Genomic DNA, 22,486 nt, shown 5'->3' with positions numbered 1-22,486 from the left:
GGCTGGTGCACAAGGATAAAATCTCGTCCCTGGTCCTTATGAGTTGATGCTTGGTGGTAGCAGTGAGGAGCCAGTCGTCTAGGTATGGAAACACATGGAATCCTTGATGTCTCAGGTGAGCCGTTACCACTGCCATGCATTTGGTAAACACTCTGGGGGCTGTAGTGAGGCCAAAGGGCAGTGTTCTGAACTGAAAATGACTGGCTCCCAGCCCGAAGCATAAGTGTCGCCTGGAGAGCCTGTCCATTTTGATGTGGTAGTACGCATCCTGGAGATCAATTGAGCACATCCAGTTGTCTTTCCTGATAAAGGGAAATATCGACTGCAGAATGACCATTCGGAACTTTGATTTTCTTACATGCTTGTTGAGCCTGCTGAGATCTAGAATTGAATTCCAGTCCCCTGTCTTTTTTGGAACTAAAAAGAATCGAGAGTAAGTTCCGGATCCTACTTGCTCTTGTGGGGACTTCTTGGATGACTCTTTTTTGCAGCAACAAGATGACCTCTGATGTTGCACGGTCTAATTGGATGGGTGGTACGTCTGGAAGAGACCAGCTTGTTGGGCGTTCAGAAATAAAGGGAATCAGGTAACCTCTGGATATTATTGTGTGTATTCAACGATCTTGAGTGATAGTTAGCCAGGCGCTTGGGTACAGGGATATACGACCCCCGACTGCCTCCAGAGATGGACAGTCAGGCAAACCCTCAGGGTCAATGGAAGGGATGGTCAGAGAAAGCTTCTCTGTCTCCCTGATGTTGTGGACCTCCTCTGCCACAAGGGTGGCGTCTTCCATTATATCCTCCCCCAGTACCCCTGGGGGACTGTTGACCTTGTGCCCGAGGAAAACCTTTTTTGGATTTGCGGAAACCACATTTTCCCTCCTGTATTACCCTTGGGATAGGGTCTGGATGGGAGAAAGAAATGGACTCCAATGGCAGATAAGGTTTTTCCTTCCTGCTCACACCTAGTCAAAGTCTCTTTCACTTGGGTTCAAAAAGAGATGAATCATCAAAGGGAACGTTAGTGAAGGAAGACTTGAAGGATTACGTAAAATTACAAAAACGCATCCACAAATGTCTCCTGAGGGATATTTCTGCTGTGGCTGCCCTGCTCGCTCCATCTGCCGCATATAAGATCAGCCTCATGGAGGAGTTAGCTATGGAAATAAGGGTAGAGAGCTGCGCAGAAGCCTTGTCCATTGAACCTGGAGCTAGTGAACCCTGGAGGGTATCTCCTAACTCTTTCAGGAGATCCCTCTGAAGATGAGTAAAATGAGTCATGTAATTCAGCGATCTTAATGTAAATGCTGTGTACCTGTCCATCGTCCTGGACTCCTTGTTAGGAGGATGGATATTAGAAGACGTCTTAGACAATTCCTTCTTGGTGGCTACTGCTACAACCATAGCATCAACTGGAACTCCCTTGCTAAGGACAAACCTGTCCTTAGGTGCTGTCATAAATTTGTTTGGCCTCCTTGGGATGGCTTCCACTGAATCTGGAGAGGTCCATGCTTTCTGCGAAATGACCCCCAAAAGTTAGTCATAAGGCAGCGTCACCCCCAAGAGCTGGAAGGTTGGGAGCTAAAGGCCTCAAGATACACTGATTCATCCTCAGTAGGGTTAGAGGTTTTCCAATCACCCCTCTGTCTAAGGATTTCTTAGGATGTCAGAGAAGGAGACATCCTCAGAGGGAGATCTAGGGGACCCTTCTGATTTCTCTAAATCAGTGTCTGATGTGACAGACTCAGGGGAGTCAACATGTTTCCTCTTACATAACCTCTTCTAAGGGAGTTCTCCAGTGGGATAATGTGGGGAGGTCTCAGAAGAGGGGGCGCCTCCAATGGGGGCTACTTGGGCCTCTGGTTCCCTACGCTGTGGGGGTGGCAGCGGGGTGAGAGGTTGCTGCCTGCTGCTGGTGGGACACATGTTCCAAAGGAATTGCTTTGGCAGAGGATAAAGCCTTCTCTATAGCTTCGAAAGCCTCCACCCCCCCCACTCTGAAGAAGACCTCCACTCTGAGGGGGGCAGATGGTCGACTCCTAGCAAGAGGGAACGGCTCCAAAGCAGAAGTGGAAGCTGAGCTGAGTTGAGCCGAGGCTCCGAAAGGGAGGGTCTGTTCCAACGAAAACCCAAGGTGACTGTCCCCCTCGGAGTCAACACAAGAGCGTCAGCTACCAGAACCCTCGGCTCCAGACTGAGTCATCGAGGATAGAGTAATTGGCTCCAAGGAAACAGGCTGAATCCCCAGAGCCGAAGGGTCGAAGACAGAGGAACCTGACATAATAGGCTCCGAGAGCGAAGCAGTCGGAGGAGGAACAGTGATAGGTACTGTCGTCAGCTCCGAGACCTTTGGGTCTGGAGGGCACAATTTTCTAGCCAGAGCTGGATCCGAAAGCAACCTCTTCACTACCCTCTCAATGTCCTCATCTGACAGGGTCCTGGAGGATCTGGTGGAGACCGAAGGAGACCTCCTTCTCTCCAAAATAGGAGATCTCAAAGTAGGCGATACAGTCTCGATGTCAGGCAAAATCTTCGGTACCAAAGGCTTTTTTTTTTTTTTTTTTTTAACAGTCATACACACACAGGGAGGAAAGGCCCTCTAACTTAAACGGCCACTATGGCCCTCTAATATAAACGGGCCATACAGTCCTAAGGGGGGAATAGGGATTGAAAACTTTCAAAAAACAGACTCGCAAAAAAGAAGAAACTATTAAGATATATATAAGATAGAAAGAGGTGGTAGAAAAGGAGTAAAAAGTCGTTTTACTTAGCCAATGAGCCAGTAAGACACAACCTCGAAGCTTTCGCGGCAAACGAGATCTGGGGAATTGCTGTGAGGCACCATGGGATTGGGGCTAGCCTTGAGCCAGTAAAAGCTCTCGAGCTTTAGTATCGGCTGAGTCGGAGCTGAATATTGGCTCCGAACCCATCCAGCAAGAATTATGGCGAGATAAGACTACATAACATCAGTTGTTCTTTCAACTTTCATTTTTTCGTCTTGGCTATTTAAATTTTGATGTTCCGGTGATTCAATCTACTGAAGTAGATCATATATTAATCAGCAAAGATGTGGTAAAAGTGCCCAAAATGTAACTAGTAATCCAAAATTAGAAACCGGAGACCAGCAGTTCAAACACACAAGTGATTTAATGTTCAAACACAGCAAAAGGAGCACACATCCACAAATAACAAACACTGATAAAAACACTTCCACTTACGTTTTTGTCTTATAGAACTTCATCAGATGGGGATCTGATGATCAGCCCATCTGAAGAAATTCTATGAGACAAAAACATAAAGGGAAGTGTTTTATCAGTGTTTATGTTATTTGTGGATGTGTGTTCCTTTTGCTGTGTTTGAACATTAAATCACTTGTGTGTTGGAACTGCTGGTCCTCAGTGCCTAATTCTGGATATATATATATATATATATATATATATATATATATATATATATATATCTACTGTATACATATCCACACACACACACACACACACACACACACAAATAGACACACTTATACATAAATAGACAAATACGGACATATATCTACATATGTGTGAATGTAAATGTGGTTGTGTTAAGTAAATACGTGCCTAAGCTTGTACTCACCACAAAATTATTTTAAAACATTTTCTCCCATTTCTGTTAAAATAAAGGGAGAGGCTTCCTCAGATCTCATTAATTTAGCATGTATCAGTATGGTAATTCACACTGCTGATCAGACATATCATAATATGCACATTTAACTTGATATTAAATTAATCCTCAGATATCAAATTTAAATAGAAGAGATGCAATGGAAGTAAAAGTAATAATCAAAAATCTAACAAACTTCATGTAAAAAAAAAAAAACAGGTAAACATCTAGTACAAAAGATAAAAAAAAAGAAAATTAAACTGAGCCATAGACACAACACACTATAACTACAAAAAACTACTTGCATTCCTGTGTTTTAGTAAAAGTTGCAATGTTCCACTTTAACTTGAGTATGCTCTTAATGAAAGCGTGTCTGATGGAGTCCAGGCTTCCAATAAGCTTTAAGTTGAATCTGCCATTCAAGTTCTTTTTTTCTCTAGTTTTGCATTTAGATTGCCATGGTGGTGCAGCGGTTAGAGCTGTCACCTCACAGCATGAAGTTCGCTGGTTTGTTTCTACGCAGGGGTACCTTCTGTGCAGTCTGCATGCCCTCCTTGTGGTCACATGGGTTTCCTACCAAAGACATGCAGTAAGTGGACTGGACACTCTAAACTGGCCGTGTGTGTGTGTGTGTGACTGATATGGATGAACTAACACAGCAGGGCTAGCCACCCGGTGGTGTAAACCTTGGCTTGAGATGACTGTCACTGTTGAAATGACACCCCGACCCCATATGCAAATTGGGAAAAGGGGTTGAGGATGGATGTCTTGTAATGGGCCCAATTACAGTCTCTCATTGATATGAAAAGCAAACTTTTCATAATTCCTGCAGACCTGAGCATATCTAGACAATTGCCTATTTTAGTAATGTATATGCCAATATCTAAAGCAGTTGTACAACTAGTTTTCCCTTTCTGCTGACATACCATTGCAAGGCTAGCCACATGGAGGTATAAACCTTGGCTCTAGAAGATTGTCACTGTTGAAGTCATATCCCGACCCAATGTGCAAAAATGGGAAAAAGTAGTTCTGGATGGATGGATATAGTACATGGTATCATAAGTGAAGAAAAAATTTTATAAGTGAAGTTCTAACTTGTTTTCAAAAACGTATGAGCTTAAAAGAGCAGAAGTAGAAGTTGCAGTTAAAATCAACAAATATGCCACAGGGTACCTTCTCCTTGAAAAGAACCAGACAACAGGCAGAGTAAGGTTATAAGCACTTTTGTTCCCTTTATTCACACTCAAGAAAAACAGAACTTCATCAGATACAAAACTTACTACTTTTAAAGGCAGAAAAGATTGGGTAGAAAAGTTATATATGGTTTAATATGGAAATATTAATTACATTTTTTAGGGAAAGTAATATCTTCAACAAAAAACTTTATAAGTAGGCAGGGGCGGCTCGTGGCATCGGGCTGCCGGACTGCAGCCCCCTCAAATTAAAAAAGAAAAGAAAAAAAAGAAAAAAAAAAATTATTTTTTTAAATTTCGCGGACTTCGCGCATGCGCAGTAGTCCCGACTACCGTCGGTCTATGCGCATGCTCAAGGCAGTCCGGCAGGACCCATAGAGGGACGCAAGGAGACGTCTGTGCACTTTTAAAGTGCACAGACACACTGGGAGGATATATCGCATCCGGACTGCAACAGCCAGAACAGTCTCGGGAGGGAGCTTGGGATCTCGTCATCGGGAAGGAGCTTTACTGGGATCTTGCAGGTCTTTGTGAGTATTGCGCGGGCAGGATATGGTATGGAGAACAGACAGGTAAGTGTATGGTGCATTTTACTTTATGTGTTGGTGCTTTTAACTGGAGTTGTGTATGTGTTAGCTGGTGCTTGTAACTGGAGTTGTGTATGTGTTAGCTGGTGCTTGTAACTGGAGTTGTGTATGTGTTAGCTGGTGCTTGTAACTGGTAGGGGGGGGGTGTGTGTGTGTGTGTGTGAAAATGCCCCAGGTGCTCATGGTGGTGTGGTAGGGAATACCTCAGGCTTGAACCCTGTACCCTGTATGCAGGTGTTAAAGACTTGAGTTCCCTACCCACCACCATTTGTAAAAAAATTGCAGATTTTGCCTCATATTTGATCTGATCAGTTCCTCATAATATCTGTGGTTTGTAAATGTTGCAATGCTTGATATTTGATGGTGTAGTAGTAGCATTGTTGCCTCACAGCTGCAGGTTCTCAGGTTTGATTCTTGGCTGGGGTTCCTTCTTTGTGGGGTCCGTTTCTTCTCCCTGTGTTTGTGTGGGTTTGCTTTTGTGTCCTCCCATGTTACAAAGACATGTCTGCATTATTTCTTCCTGGGCCTCTGCTGAAAATTGTTTTTTTGTTCCAAGTCAGACTGTCCTGATTAACAAATGTTAAATAAAATTGACAGGCATTTGAATTTCAGACTTCAGGTTTCTGAATGTTTAATTCCTTGCAGATTTGATGGTGCAGTGGTAGTATTGTTGCCTCACAGCTATAGGTTTTCTGGTTTGATTCTTGGTTGGGGTGGCTTCTGTGTGGAGTCTGCATCTCCTCCCTGTGTTTGTGTGGATTTGCTCTGGTGCCCTGCCATTTTACAAAGACGTGTCTGCAGTATTAATCCCTGCGTCTCTGCTGAAAATTGTTTTTGTTCTGTCCGCAGTAAAATTGACCGGCATTTGAATTTCAGACTTCAGGTTTCTGAATGTTTAATTCCTTGCAGATTTGATGGTGCAGTGGTAGTATTGTTGCCTCACTGCTATAGGTTTTCTGGTTTGATTCTTGGTTGGGGTGGCTTCTGTGTGGAGTCTGCATCTTCTCCCTGTGTTTGTGTGGATTTGCTCTGGTGCCCTGCCATTTTACAAAGGCGTGTCTGCAGTATTAATTCCTCGTCTCTGCTGAAAATTGTTTTGTTCTGTCCAGTAAAATTGACCGGCATTTGAATTTCAGACTTCAGGTTTCTGAATGTTTAATTCCTTGCAGATTTGATGGTGCAGTGGTAGTATTGTTGCCTCACAGCTATAGGTTTTCTGGTTTGATTCTTGGTTGGGGTGGCTTTTGTGTGGAGTCTGCATCTCCTCCCTGTGTTTGTGTGGATTTGCTCTGGTGCCCTGCCATTTTACAAAGATGTCTGCAGTATTAATTCCTGCGTCTCTGCTGAAAATTGTTTTTGTTCTGTCCGCAGTAAAATTGACCGGCATTTGAATTTCAGACTTCAGGTTTCTGAATGTTTAATTCCTTGCAGATGTGATGGTGCAGTGGTAGTATTGTTGCCTCACAGCTATAGGTTTTCTGGTTTGATTCTTGGTTGGGGTGGCTTCTGTGTGGAGTCTGCATCTCCTTCCTGTGTTTGTGTGGATTTGCTCTGGTGCCCTGCCATTTTACAAAGATGTGTCTGCAGTATTAATCCCTGCGTCTCTGCTGAAAATAGTTTTGTTCTGTCCGCAGTAAAATTGACCGGCATTTGAATTTCAGACTTCAGGTTTCTGAATGTTTAACTCCTTGCAGATTTGATGGTGCAGTGGTAGTATTGTTGCCTCACAGCTATAGGTTTTCTGGTTTGATTCTTGGTTGGGGTGGCTTCTGTGTGGAGTCTGCATCTCCTCCCTGTGTTTGTGTGGATTTGCTCTGGTGCCCTGCCATTTTACAAAGGCGTGTCTGCAGTATTAATTCCTCGTATCTGCTGAAAATTGTTTTGTTCTGTCCGCAGTAAAATTGACCGGCATTTGTATTTCAGACTTCAGGTTTCTGAATGTTTAATTCCTTGCAGATTTGATGGTGCAGTGGTAGTATTGTTGCCTCACAGCTATAGGTTTTCTGGTTTGATTCTTGGTTGGGGTGGCTTCTGTGTGGAGTCTGCATCTCCTCCTGTGTTTGTGTGGATTTGCTCTGGTGCCCTGCTATTTTACAAAGGCGTGTCTGCAGTATTAATCCCTCGTCTCTGCTGAAAATTGTTTTGTTCTGTCCGCAGTAAAATTGACCGGCATTTGAATTTCAAACTTCATGTTCTTCAGAATACATAGTAGCACAACCTTTTTTCTAGCAATTTTCTAAGTTTATAAGATGAATATTTTAAATTTGTCCCTATTTTGGGACTGTATTCCCCATTATTGGCTTCGTCCAGGTTTTGTGCTAAGGTTGACAGCTATGGCAAGAACTGAATTCACTGAATATGGACTGTAGAATTGTGCATATTTACTGATAAAGGTGCACTGTAGAATTGTGCATATTTACTGATAATGGTGGACTGTAGAATTGTGCATATTTACTAATAATGGTGGACTGTGGAATTGTGCATATTTACTAATAATGGTGGACTGTAGAATTGTGTATATTTACTAATAATGGTGGACTGTGGAAGTCTGAGTAGACTTTTTTATGATAAATGTTCTCAACTGGGCAGTTTTGCCATTATGGGTGCATATGTTTTGTTTCATTGCTTACTGGAAAAATGTTCAAAACAAATTTAAAACACCCTCTAACAAGTGTACTGTATTGTACAAGGAATATAATTTTTAGTACAATGAGGAAGGTGTATCAAAGAGCACATGTATGTTTCATATGCAAGGGGCCTATGATTCGAAAACAGCCCAAAATTAATCTTTATCTGCCACTGGCAAAATGTATTTTCTTTGAATGTGGGTTTCAATGCTGTTTCAATGAATGTGAGTTTCAAGGGCAGAGAAGTTTTAATGCTAAGTTTTCATTGTGAGACTGCATTGCTTTGTTTAACAGATGACTTAATGTTTGTGCTGTAAAATACAAAATAAAACTTTCAAATGAAGTCCAATCATTGAAGTAAAGCAGTATGCACATTAGTGTTTATGGTAAATGGAGTGAAATAGCCAAGTAATGGTTAATTGGAATGGCTGCAGAGACTCCAGTTCAACCATTATTTTGTCAGGGGAAGGGCAGCAAACTCAGACAGGCCCAGCTGAACTATACCTCCCAACTGTCCAGATTTTCAAAGAATGAATAGATTTTTGCTTCTTATTTTTGGTTTGTTGTTCATAAAATTTGTAGTTTTAATTCCTAAATGATTTGCCAGAAGTCACTAAATAATAAGTTTCAGACTTCATAACCTTCATAAAAATGCATGTTAAAGTAAGAGCCGTTCTATCAACTGTCTCAATTTATACAAGAGCAATTTTAGTACTGTTTATATGTGCCCCAATATATTTGGCCTTGTTCAGATTTACTGCATTAACAGGTTGAGAGGTACATGCAAATAAATTGCTTTATAGAATTAGGCATAGCCAACCTCTCAACTGTCCCCAATTTTTGGCTCAAAATGTTGCTCTTCCCCTAATAATCCCTCCATAAAATAGCAATTTTGGAAGAAAACATGGAGGATTTACAATTAAGAAATAACTGTAATAATCAAAGTTATAGATTACTTGAAATGCATGTAGATTCTTTTATTTTGTCAGCTGCTCAAGGTAGCAGTACTAATATTAAAGTGTCCCTTCTTTGACAGGTAGCAGCTGTATTGTGTGTCTATTTTATATTTTTGCATCACATTTTTGGTCCATTTTTCATAAAATTGTGTTTTGGCAAATTAGTGACAAATCACTAAAGACTGAAGTTAGAAAATGACAGACATTTGAGTTTCAGATTTTATACCCTTCAGAAAATTCATACTAATGCAAGACCTATTCTATTATCTTTCTAAGTTTATTAGAGCAATATTTAAAAATTGTCCTTATTGTTGTGCCTTTGTCCCACTTCTGTGTATGGCTTTGTCCAGATTTCTTGCTCTTGAGGTTGAGAGGTATGACAAATGTGTCAGGGCCATCACAGTCAGCCAGAGAGATTTCAAATTGTGACATACTTGTTGCACCCCACTCCCCCATGTAGTGACTCTGGATGTGTCCAAGCAAGGCATGGAGTAGTTGTATCTACCTTGGATGGGGAGGACACACTGCATAAGTACTACAGTGGCTTTTCGTCTGTCCTTGATTTTGCAGAATGGTCTGGTTTCTGTCATATTTTGTACTGTTGATTTATGCTTATTACTCAGATTTATGCTTATTACTCAAAGTGCCTGTTGCTCTGTGTTTAAGTAGCAATGCTTTAATGACCATAAGGTAAGCTTGTCTGACATCGTAAGATGCAAGTAAGCTTTAATAAGCATACTGTTAAAGAATTGCCAACATTGAAAGCCTTTCTGTTGTTGCCATGCAGAGAATACTTGACTAGATAATGTATAAGCCTTGGGTATTAAAGGACAGGATTCGATTATTTTAAAAGCTCATTACACTTGTTGGAGACTTCCAGTCATCTCTACAGACTTTACCGTAAACTAAACAGAATGCCAATCATGTGTGGTCCATAACCTGTACAGTAATCCTTTAAGCAATGTATCTTGAGCTTGTTTCTTGTTTGCTTTTCATTTTTACTTTTATCATGTTTTCCCCATGAAACAAGTTGTCAGGCAGCAGGTCTTTTGGATAAGAAACATTTTTACAAGTGGGGGCATCACATAGATTTCTACTTTCAGCATGTTGCTTGGTACTTTAATAAAGCTGAATATATTATAATTAGAACTGCAGTGCAAGGAGAAGTGGTTTGAGTTGAGTGCTTCTGGTTTTCTTATACTTGATTTTGACTGGCATTCCAGTAATGTATTTAAAAGTAATTTATTTTTCATGCCTCACAACCTTTTGTTTCCATCTAGATATTAAGTAAGCTGTCATGCAGCCAATGCATTGAAATATTTTTATTCTTCTACACTTATTTTTGTCTTGATTGGACTTTCATAATGATGGTTTGCCACCCAGGGCAGCGTATTTAATTAAAGTTAGTTTTTTGTGGTTTTGTGCATAGCTCCTCCCCTTTATGGTTGACCACACCCCTTCCCTTTGACCCCACCCATTCAGCGTCTCCTGCAGCCCCCCTGTGATTTGAAGTCACCAGCCGCCACTGTAGGTAGATTAGAAACACATGATTTTTAACAACTGGAAATAGGTATACAAAAATGCTTTTTATATATAAAAATACTTTTTAAAGAATGATGAAAGTATATATATGTGTTTTTTTAAAAATATGAGGGCAAATAGAATTTAATGGATTGATTGTTAAAGTATACTGATTGGTGTAAATTGTTTAATGGAATTGCATATAAAAAAGGAGGAAGAGGGTAAGGTGTTTGTATCTGATGAAGTTGTGTTTTTTTTTTAGTGTGAATAAAGGGAATGAAAGCACTTATAACCTTACTCTGCCTGGTGTCTGGTTCTTTTCAAGGAGAAGGTACCATGTGGCATATTTGTTGATTTTTTTCTATGTGACTTTGGAGAAGTTGCAGTTACAAAAAATGGTACCGCTGCAGCTACCAGAAGTTTTTTAAATGTAAGATCATTTAAAAATAAACTGAAAGCTTGGGGTCTCGAAATTCGATTTGTTCTTCAATACGGGCAGAAGAGCTGAGAAGACAGAAAAGGTACAATGTGCTTTATTTCTATGTGCCATGGGGAATGAGCTATGAAACTATTTTAAGTATTTCCTGTTTTTACTTTTTCTCATGAAGAGAAAAAACAAAATAGCAGCAAATAGGGAGAACTGTGGTATGTATTGGGTAGATAGAAGAAAATCTGATGTTTATTCAGTCCTTGTTTGACACAAAGGAAACTAAACACAATGCACTCATAAAAATACAACACTTGTCAGGATCTTTACAAATTGGCCTAGAAATGCAGCAAGTAGCAGGGACAACTTTAGAGAAAGCACATTCAGTTATCATGAGAGTAAATATGGGTCTTGTTAGAAAGGACTATTTTAAACAAAATCCACCCAAAAAATTAAATGAAAAAAATAATTTTGGTAGCCTTCTGATATCAAGAATAGTACAACTATAAAAAGCAAGTGACCACTCAGTTAAGCATTGTTTATTCAATCCATAATTAAATGTACGTAACACTGGTAACAGAAAATTAAGCAGATAAGTATTCATGCAAATAAAATGTGAAGTTACAAAGAGAGAGTTATAAATGGGATTTCATCCATAAAGAAGAGTGCATGAAGAATACATCTACCAAAGTGCTGTAGTCATGGTACTTACCATCATAAGACGCCTCTATATGGACAACATCACCAAGCTGCAGAGATAACTGCTGTTCCCCTTTACTCTTGAAACTATATATAGCTGAAACATAAAAAAACATGCATGAGTAAAGCTAAAACATTTGGTACAGTTCATAAAACTGGCTCAGAAGTCCTGAAGCAAACAGAGTCTTAGCAAAATATTTAGGTCTGTACATCAGTTGTTGATATAATTATCACGCACACGGTTTACAGTATCCATCCCCATCTATCCATGCACAACCCCTTTTTATCCCATTTTTTCAGATGTGGTTGGGGTGTCACTTCAACAGTAACAATCATCTACAGCCAAGGTTTACACCACCTATGGCCAGCCCTGCTGCAGATGGTTTGCAGTATACCAACATAATAACTGTTATCAGCAAGACATTGTGTAATATTCCTGTGTGACATTGTATTTCAGAGAATGTGCTTTGCAAATATATGTCAGCCTTACAACTTAGCTCTGAAACCAGTATATTCCTAGATATTTCAAGTATTGTACAAACAGTGAGCTGATATTTTGTGTACTAAAATGTCACCTATAGAAGAAGTCTCCTTTATTTTGGGAGATGGCAAACTTTAAAGATTCCCTGCAGACTAGTCTGTCTGAGACACTGGGTGAGCAAACTGGTGTAACTATGGAAACAATTTTTCTGAGCTATGATACAGAATCGGAACTGCCTAGATGTAGTAAGGCCTTGCTGAGTCTAATTATGGTGGCTGCCAAAAACAATTACTAAAAAATGGAAATCAAAGTCTAAACCAACTGTACTAGAAGTAGTGAATACAGTAACAGAGATAAAACAACTGTAATTGGGATCTTTAAAAAAAGGTAGGATCAAATTACATAGGAAATATGGGAATTGTGGGAACAATACATACAGGGGAGGAATAAGGTTTAAAAGAAGTCAGGACTAACCCCTGCTCTGTATCTCTTTGCTGCTGTTTACCCCTAGCTCCGGAGTCCATACCTTGTCTAGCCAACCTGTTATACTGATTCACAGTTGGGAATCTGCCCTATCTGCTGCTGACCTACTGACTCATCCCACCACAACAACTGCTGTCCATTCCCCAAAACTAAGGAATTGCACCTTTTCATTCCCTTTGCTTCAGTCCAGCAAGGAAAAGAAACTAGCCAACCTGTTATACTGATTCACAGTTGGGAATCTGCCCTATCTGCTGCTGACCTACTGACTCATCCCACCACAACAACTGCTGTCCATTCCCCAAAACTAAGAATTGCACCTTTTCATTCCCTTTGCTTCAGTCCAGCAAGGAAAAGAAACTAGCCAACCTGTTATACTGATTCACAGTTGGGAATCTGCCCTATCTGCTGCTGACCTACTGACTCATCCCACCACAACAACTGCTGTCCATTCCCCAAAACTAAGGAATTGCACCTTTTCATTCCCTTTGCTTCAGTCCAGCAAGGAAAAGCCAACCTGTTATACTGATTCACAGTTGGGAATCTGCCTATCTGCTGCTGACCTACTGACTCATCCCACCACAACAACTGCTGTCCATTCCCAAAACTAAGGAATTGCACCTTTTCATTCCCTTTGCTTCAGTCCAGCAAGGAAAAGAAACTAGCCAACCTGTTATACTGATTCACAGTTGGGAATCTGCCCTATCTGCTGCTGACCTACTGACTCATCCCACCACAACAACTGCTGTCCATTCCCCAAAACTAAGGAATTGCACCTTTTCATTCCCTTTGCTTCAGTCCAGCAAGGAAAAGAAACTAGCCAACCTGTTATACTGATTCACAGTTGGGAAGCTTGCCTATCTGCTGCTGACCTACTGACTCATCCCACCACAACAACTGCTGTCCATTCCCCAAAACTAAGGAATTGCACCTTTTCATTCCCTTTGCTTCAGTCCAGCAAGGAAAAACCTGTTATACTGATTCACAGTTGGGAATCTGCCTATCTGCTGCTGACCTACTGACTCATCCCACCACAACAACTGCTGTCCATTCCCCAAAACTAAGGAATTGCACCTTTTCATTCCCTTTGCTTCAGTCCAGCAAGGAAAAGAAACTAGCCAACCTGTTATACTGATTCACAGTTGGGAATCTGCCCTATCTGCTGCTGACCTACTGACTCATCCCACCACAACAACTGCTGTCCATTCCCAAAACTAAGGAATTGCACCTTTTCATTCCCTTTGCTTCAGTCCAGCAAGGAAAAGAAACTAGCCAACCTGTTATACTGATTCACAGTTGGGAATCTGCCCTATCTGCTGCTGACCTACTGACTCATCCCACCACAACAACTGCTGTCCATTCCCCAAAACTAAGGAATTGCACCTTTTCATTCCTTTGCTTCAGTCCAGCAAGGAAAAGAAACTAGCCAACCTGTTATACTGATTCACAGTTGGGAATCTGCCCTATCTGCTGCTGACCTACTGACTCATCCCACCACAACAACTGCTGTCCATTCCCCAAAACTAAGGAATTGCACCTTTTCATTCCCTTTGCTTCAGTCCAGCAAGGAAAAGAAAGTATGTTATTTTAACCTACAGGCAATACAACTACTATTTCTTGTATTTATACCTCAGGTTTATTGTACACTCCCAGCTAAGGCTACCAGCAGCAAAACCCTTTTCTACTCTCAATTTCCTCACCTATTACACTTATCCTCCTGTACGTCTTTACTCTTTTTCCCTCCTTGAATCCCTGACCTGCTACCTCCCTAACAAAACCTTTAGCTTGATGTACTGCATCTTGCCACCAGGTGGCATTTTAAGCTATCCCACTAACTACCTTTCCACTCCTCAGGCTCACGGACTGACTCAACCTCTTGTACTGTAGCTCCACTTTTCCTTTATACCTATACTGAACTTTCTCACCTATCTACCTTGCTTATTTCACTATTTTCAAGGCTCTCTCCTTCCACCTACTCACATCCAAACTACCCTTACCTTTCATATCTCCTCTGATTGTTTTCCTTGGGTCCACTCCCTCAGTGGGTCTATCTCTAAGTTATCCCATCACCTTTCTACCCTCTCACCCCTCTGTTTTCCCCTTCCTTGCGTTTCTCTGCTTCTAGCCCTTTATTTCTCTCCCTGCCACTGTCCAGCATCTGTCCTCTCACTGCACCCTCCATTTAAATGCGCTTAATGTAGTATCAGTATCGGCTCCCTCCCTCCCTGCTGTTGACTCCTGGTAACTTCCGGTCCCTATCTACCCTTACCTATCTCGCTTTCCTCCCCTTCCCCCGATGAGCTCACCGACCTAATAAATATACCTGCCCTATGGTGGCGCCATCTTTAACCCTGCTCTGTATCTCTTTGCTGCTGTTTACCCCTAGCTCGAGTCCATACCTTGTGTAAGTGTATTTTCTCTGCTTACTATTTGACTGCCTTGTTTAACTGACTTAAAGAAATCAATGCCCTTGTTCGTTTGTTTCTACTCAAAGAAGTGGACCTACCTGAATGTGACTTTTGGTTTGTGGCAAATGCCTACCTATGTAGAATACTTAATAGCTATCACAGTTTATTGTTGTAGATACCTATGTTTAGCGTACATATGCACCGTATGTTTAAATAGCTATCATAAGTTTTTTACTGTTGAGATACTGCTCTCACGCTTATTTTTTTTTTATATATATATTTTTTCACAAACAGTACGCGTTCTTTCAGTACTTATCACCACGGAGTAGTCTGCCTGCACGTGGAACTGGCTATTGCAAATAGCATGTAGTAGTGTCCGATGCTTTCATCTATTAATTGGAATGCACCAGAGTAACAAACTTAAAACAACATTGTGTAGTTAGGCTGTAAAACAGCCTCCTCTTCCTGCTGATATTTTTATTTGGCCAACAGCAGTAAGTACACAAGATATTCACCACTTTGTTAGTATTCATTGTCTTCTTGACTGATTTCTTTTGGGTTACTCATTAAATTGTGTAGCATTATTACTGGAACAATAGCCATAAGCTATAGCGTTTGGCAGTTCCGCTGCCTTTTTGCAAGTACACATTTCACCTGATTTCTTAATCCTGTAATAGCAGTAAGTACACAGGATACTAGTCTTATTGAGCAATCCATTGTTTCCCTCCCTGATATTTTTTGGCTTACTCCTTAAATGATTGTGTAGCATTACTATATGTGAATCATTTATGCCATAGGCAATAGCGCTCTGAGGTCCTGCTGCCTTCTGCGAGTGCATAGTCACATATATTATCGTACACATATCATATATATGTACTAAGGCAGTTTTATTTTTACCAATTCCCTTCCCCAAAACACTACGTTTTATTTTATTTTTATGATATTACAGCACAAACAAATTGAAGCATAATAAGCGTAGCTCATGTCCAGCCTGCTTCCTACTGTACCTATTTGTATTTACTGGAGAGCTGTCGTTTTGGAATGTAAATATATGTTGTGTGTGCTGGGCCTAAGCTGAATTGTAGTAATATTGTTACAGCCCAAACCCTCTTTGCACCTCAATTATGCTGTTATGTGCTTAGGAATTGCTTTTTTCTGACCTCCACCCACACTGACCTTGCCTGCTTGTTTCATTTCCTCTTACAGTGCCTGAACTTATTAGTGTTATTTACAGATAGTACCTCAATGCTGTAGAATGGTATAGCTATGGACTAGAGGGTCCATTATGACACTACTGAAAGTCCTTTTCTTCCTGTGCCTACAGAACTGAATTTGTTTTGAATGTAGTTCTTTTTGCCATGTCGAACAAGAAAAACTGTGACTAGTTACCTAAGTCAGGACTTACCTGTTTCTTTCTGTATTGCTCTGTAGTGGTATATTGTAGAAATTTGTATTCAGCCTGCTTACTGTAAGTCTTTTGTTTTTCTCTCCACCTATTATTCTAGCTAGCCAACCTGTTATACTGATTCACAGTTGGGAATCTGCCCTATCTGCTGCTGACCTACTGACTCATCCCACCACAACAACTGCTGTCCATTCCCCAAAACTAAGGTATGTTATTTTAACCTACAGGCAATACAACTACTATTTCTTGTATTTATACCTCAGGTTTATTGTACACTCCCAGCTAAGGCTACCAGCCAAAAACCCCTTTTCTACTCTCAATTTCCTCTATCCTCCTGTCGTCTTTACTCTTTTTCCCTCCTTGAATCCCTGACCTGCTACTCCCTAACAAAACCTTTAGCTTGATGTACTGCATCTTGCCACCAGGTGGCATTTTTCTCCTAGAAGCTATCCACTAACTACCTTTCCACTCCTCAGGCTCATGGACTGACTCAACCTCTTGTACTGTAGCTCCACTTTTCCTTTATACCTATACTGAACTTTCTCACCTATCTACCTTGCTTATTTCACTATTTTCAAGGCTCCACCTACTCACATCAAACTACCCTTACCTTTCATATCTCCTCTGATTGTTTTCCTTGGGTCCACTCCCCTACCCTACCCCCAATTCCACCCACCCCAGTGTCTCCAACCTTATACTTGCCTTGCCACACCCCTAGTATCTTATCACCTATCACACTACTTACTCATTTCACACTTCCAAACCTACCTAGCACCGTCCACACCTCCTCCCTCAACTCCCTCCAAACACCACACCCATTTTACTTCTTCCAGCACTATGAAACCTAATACTTCAATTCACCTTAACATACTGTGTTCATTCACATTCCTAAATTTCCTGGTTATATCTTACACCCTTACCTACTATGAAAACCTAAGTCTGTCAGAGTCCCTTACATTATCAATACTCTCTTCCCAACCACAATACCATATCCTACCCTGCCATCATCATCCCCATACCTTCCTCCCCAGTTTCACCGAATAAACCACAACAAATACTATAAAACCAGAAAGCTCTACCTCACCTACTCAAAATACACACAAATACTTCCCTCCACTCTCCTGCTCCTACTTGTTCATGGGGACATACATCACAACCCTGGACCTAACAACTCCCTTCCACTTACCCTCACTGACCAAAATACTAACTCCATGAAATCCCCTTTTCTCCCAACTCACTTTCAGTTGCTCACCTAAATATTCATAGCATAACAAATAAAATCACCCAGCTCCATGCCTAATTGACCTCTACTCATTTGACATCCTCTGCCTAACTGAAACAAACCAGCAATCAAAGACAATGAAATTACCCACCTGGTTACAGTATCTTAAGACTCATCGCCCAAACAAAAGGTGGGGAGTTGCCATACTTTATAAATCTGAATTACAAATTAGCCTGATAGACTCCCAACCTCCCTCCTACAAATGCTGAACTCCTTTGCTCCAAACTTCAGATTAATAAGAACAAAGCAATGTACATTATGTGTTGCTACATCCCTCCGGGAAAAATATAAATACACTTGAAAATATCCTTAGCTGGCTCTCTTCTACCATCCCACAGAAACCATCCTTTTAGGTGATCTCAATATTGATTGGAACTCCTGCTGTTCCACTAAACCTACCTCTCTCATAAACCTCTACACGTTCCAACAAATCATAAACTTCCCTACAAGAATACATAAACCTACCAAGAAACAAAGTATTCTTGATTGGATACTGTAAACAACAATCCCCTTGCATATAAAACAGGTATACTCCCTGACAATATTAGTGACCACCTCCTTACATACATTTCCAAACAAAATCAGTATATCATACGCAGTAAGAAAAATTTCAGCCTTCCCAATTTCCTCTTAGAACTTAAAGCTTGCAACTGGGCACCTCTCAAAGACCTTCCTCTCGATGAAGCAGTCACTTATTTCAATAATAAATTCCTCCAAATTCTGGACAGCCATGCCCCATCTCGTAAATTAAAATAAGGTCCAAAGCAGCTCCATGGCTTTGAAAGAAACCAAGCAAAAATGATACTAAGAAACAAACTTTGGGCAAAATGGAGAATCACAAAAAACCCCAATGACCATCAACATTTCAAACACCTTAGAAATACCACAAAGAAACTTATACTCCTTGACAAGAAAAACTTCTACTTTAAATTTCAACAAAACCCCAACAGAACCCTCAAAATTTTGGTCTGGAATCAAGAAACTCCTATACCCTGGAAACTCCAAAACACCCACCTGCCAACCTAGCTCAGACCCCTCCTAATAAAATTGCTGACACCTTCAATAACTTCTTCTCAGAAACAGTCACCTCTCTTGCCAACACCTTAACTCCACCCACAACCCTTGGACTTAACCCTCCTAATAATAAAACACCCTCCTTAATGTTGAACACAGTATCAACAGCCTTCATTTACAACCAACTCCGAAAACTTAAACCTTGTACCCTCCCAGCAGACAACCTGCCAGCAGATTATCTGCAGCTAGCTGCAGAGGTACTAGCATTCACACTCTCCATCTTAATAAACAGAACCATAACGAATCCACTATTCCATGTCTCTGGAAAATCTCCCATATCATCCCTTTACATAAAGGGAAATACAACTGAACTTTCAAACTACCGTCCTATAGCCCTACTCTCTCCTCTAGCTAAAATCATGGATCGATGTGTCCACCAACAATTTCTAGAGCACCTTCTTCAAAATAACCTACTTGCTGACTCACAGCACGGTTTTAGACCATTCCATAGTACCACCACTGCTCTTCTCTCCTTTACAGACTCCATCAACAAAAATCGTAACAATAATCTATACTCATCTGCATTATTTCTTGACCTCTCAAAAGCATTCGATATGGTAAATCACCATCTTCTGATTGATATGCTTAAATCCCTTTCTCTTGACACAATGGCTGTTCAGTGGTTCAACTCCTACCTGTCAAATAGACAACAAGCAGTTCTCTGGGACAGTCATTTATCCTCCCAGCTCCCAGTCTCCATTGGAGTCCCACAAGGCTCTATTCTAGGTCCCCTCCTCTTCTCCATCTTTATTAATAACCTGAATACCTCCCTCCCATCCTCCACTTGCATTCAGTATGCAGATGACTCTACACTTATCTGCACTGCAATGTCTCCTGCTGAACTACATTCATGTACCCAAAATGTTTTTACTGCAGCAGAAAATTGGTTCAAACACATCTGTCTCCTCCTTAATCCTAAAAGACTAAGTTACTATTGATTACTCCAACTTATAAGTCCATCCCAATTTCCTTTACTATTGTCTCTAACAATGGCACGCTTATATCACCCGACAGCACCACAAAACTGCTTGGTGTCACAATAGATAATCAACTAAACTTTGATGCTCACATCAATCTAACTATAAAACAGTTAACAAAAAATAGGTGCTCTCTATAGACTTAAACAATTTCTCACACCAGAGACTAGGATATCTTTAGCTCAAACACATCTCATCTCAACACTACTGTATGCCTCTCCAACCTTTATTAACCTATCAAAACAAACCTATCAAAACTAGCCTCATCCTACCACAACATTATCAGGTTTGCTACAGGTGCCCCATATCAGACTCATCATTGCTTAAATCTCAGACAGCTAGGTTGGCTTGAACTACAAAATCTCATTCTACTTCAACAACTGACTATTACCCACAGGATACTCCATTTCCCTTCTAATGCACCTATTCTTAATACTCTTATTTCCCCCTATAAGAATCTCACTACCCTACGATCAGCTAATAAACTCCTAGTAGCCACATGTAAATCTCAGAACAAAGCAGGTGACTCCCTTTTCTCAAATGCTGTGGGTACACACTGGAACAAGCTCACTAGTGAACTTACTACCTTGACCTCAACACCCCTTTTCAAGAAACATTTAAAGACCCACCTCAAATCACACTGGCTCTGCCCTTGCTCTTCTCCTGACTCTTGTTTGCTACTTCCACATCTTTTTACCTCTTTAATAAATTACCTCTATCTGCACTGTACACACCCATCATCTGGACAAGTATTATTTCTCCTTCTCTCACACTGCCTTGTCTCCAGCTAGCTTATATCACTGCTCCCATCACTAAAATTCTTCCCCTTGACTCTCTTCAGCTTGTGACTTCCTCTTTCTTGTGATTTTACCTCCTATTACCGCTACTTACTTTGCTTATGTTTTACCTCCTATCACCTCTACTTACTTTGCACTACCTAATGCCTTGCACAGGTAGTTTTTTTAGTTTTTTTTCTTCATGATAGGTCAAGTCCAAGTCCAGATGCTAAAAAAAAAAAAAAAAAAAAATTTCAATTCTGTATTTAAATACTGCTGTTGTTGCTGTGTATTTTTGATTCACTAATTGCTTTTCTGTTGTTTTGTATGCTAATTAGTTGCTAACTCCTGCTTAGTAGTTTAGTTATCCTCTTGTATATATTTTTTTTTCTTAGTGTGTTACCGTAGACTGTTACAGTGGAGCTTTTCTCCTCGGGCCTCTACTGAAAATGGACATGTATCCAGTTAGACTAGCCCGGTCAACAAATGTAAAATAAATAAATAAATAAGTCAGGATTTAAATGAGCTATGTAATGTTTGACTGACAGTGATTGGGTAGATTATAAATGACGTGTAATGTTTGCAACTAGGATTATGTCAATATACTTTGTGATGTAAAATGCTTGAAGATGGGATTATGTCAATATGCTTTGTTTTCATTTACATAAAATAATTGCCAATGTCATAAGTGATAATTTAATAAAAATGTTTCTTGTTTTAAAAAAAGTCTGCTGTATTTCGGTTGTCACTTTCTAAGGCCTTGGTCAGACATTATCTGTTTTTTTGCATCTATCCCTGGATTCTGCATACTGAAGAGACAATTGGGTAACCATGACATATTTCAGACTTAGATGATCATAGGTACAAAAATTCTGAATTATAAGCAAACAACAGAGGCCCTCTGTGTTCGTATCAGAAAAAAAAGAGCACAATCTTAGTTATTTTGTGCACCAAATAAATATTAGTGACAACGGAGAAAGAAATATAAATTTGGCATGTTTCCTTCCTAATGAGTTTTGTGCACTGCTCATACCCTAAGAGTTCAAACTCATATTGCAGATAACATAAAAGTATACATTTTGGTCAGGAAAATGAAACTATGAGAACATTGTTATGATAAACAGAAGTTACCTGCAGAGGTAAGTGATCAAGTGTGAAAACTAGATTCTATTAATGAAAGAGTCAGCAGTTAGTCAGTGAGAAATGAACCCACAGAAAACTGTGTTTCATATACTTGTTAATGAGAAAATATAATGAATTATCAGGTATGAACTCACTGCATCTGTTAATCATGGAAATGATATTTCATTCTCACCATTTGCCCTTTTCCCAGAGGTTATGCAACTTAAGAGTATGGTTACATAAACTGGGCAGCACAGACCCTCACTACACTCAGGTTCAGCTTTCAGATTTTATGAAAATGTTTCAACCATTTAGTGTGATACACTCAATAATTCATTAGGTAGCTGTTAATCCAAAATATAAACCCCTCATTATACAGCACAGACCAAATACAGACTTGGTAAATGTGCACCCTGCAGAAAGTAAATTTCGCTGTTTATATCTCACGTTATTTCCAATATGTAATATTGTCTGAAATGTTAAATATTTTAAATATTATGTAGAAGCATTTAGCCCTTCATCTATGATTTTCTCAAGACTAAACAGCTTGTGCATAAAACCTAACAAGTATTAGCCTGACAATATTCATATTCAAGATGAATGAAACACAATAAACCTAAGCCTCTCCAAGAAAAAAAAAAAGGAGCAACCCGCACCCCTGAGTTTCCTCAGAGATTACACAGAATTACAGAAAGAGTATGATGTGCTTTACAGTAAATGTTCATTTTTTCTGTTCTTCTCTTCTCCCTGCTAGTATCAACATACTCTACAGACTAATGTTACAAGGCAGCTAGAAGAAACAATACTCAAACATAAGATACCAAAATAAATA

At 40.1% G+C, this 22,486-nt stretch overlaps 1 protein-coding gene across 1 annotated transcript in view; it reads right to left on the bottom strand.

Annotated features, from left to right (window-relative positions):
• The window catches only part of DOCK2 (dedicator of cytokinesis 2), a 4,134,711-nt gene that overhangs the window by 3,844,569 nt on the left and 267,656 nt on the right, over positions 1–22,486 (bottom strand). The window contains exon 2 of the mRNA XM_044069535.1: positions 11,663–11,746. Coding sequence (XP_043925470.1) covers positions 11,663–11,746 — 84 coding nt within the window. The remainder of the gene's footprint in view (positions 1–11,662; positions 11,747–22,486) is intronic.

Source organism: Protopterus annectens, chromosome 4.part0, assembly GCF_019279795.1.
Source record: "Protopterus annectens isolate FY-2018-M chromosome 4.part0, PAN1.0, whole genome shotgun sequence".
NCBI classification, from domain to species: domain Eukaryota; kingdom Metazoa; phylum Chordata; order Ceratodontiformes; family Protopteridae; genus Protopterus; species Protopterus annectens.
Note: the sequence above shows the minus strand (reverse complement) of the source record. Positions and strands in the feature narration are given on the sequence as shown.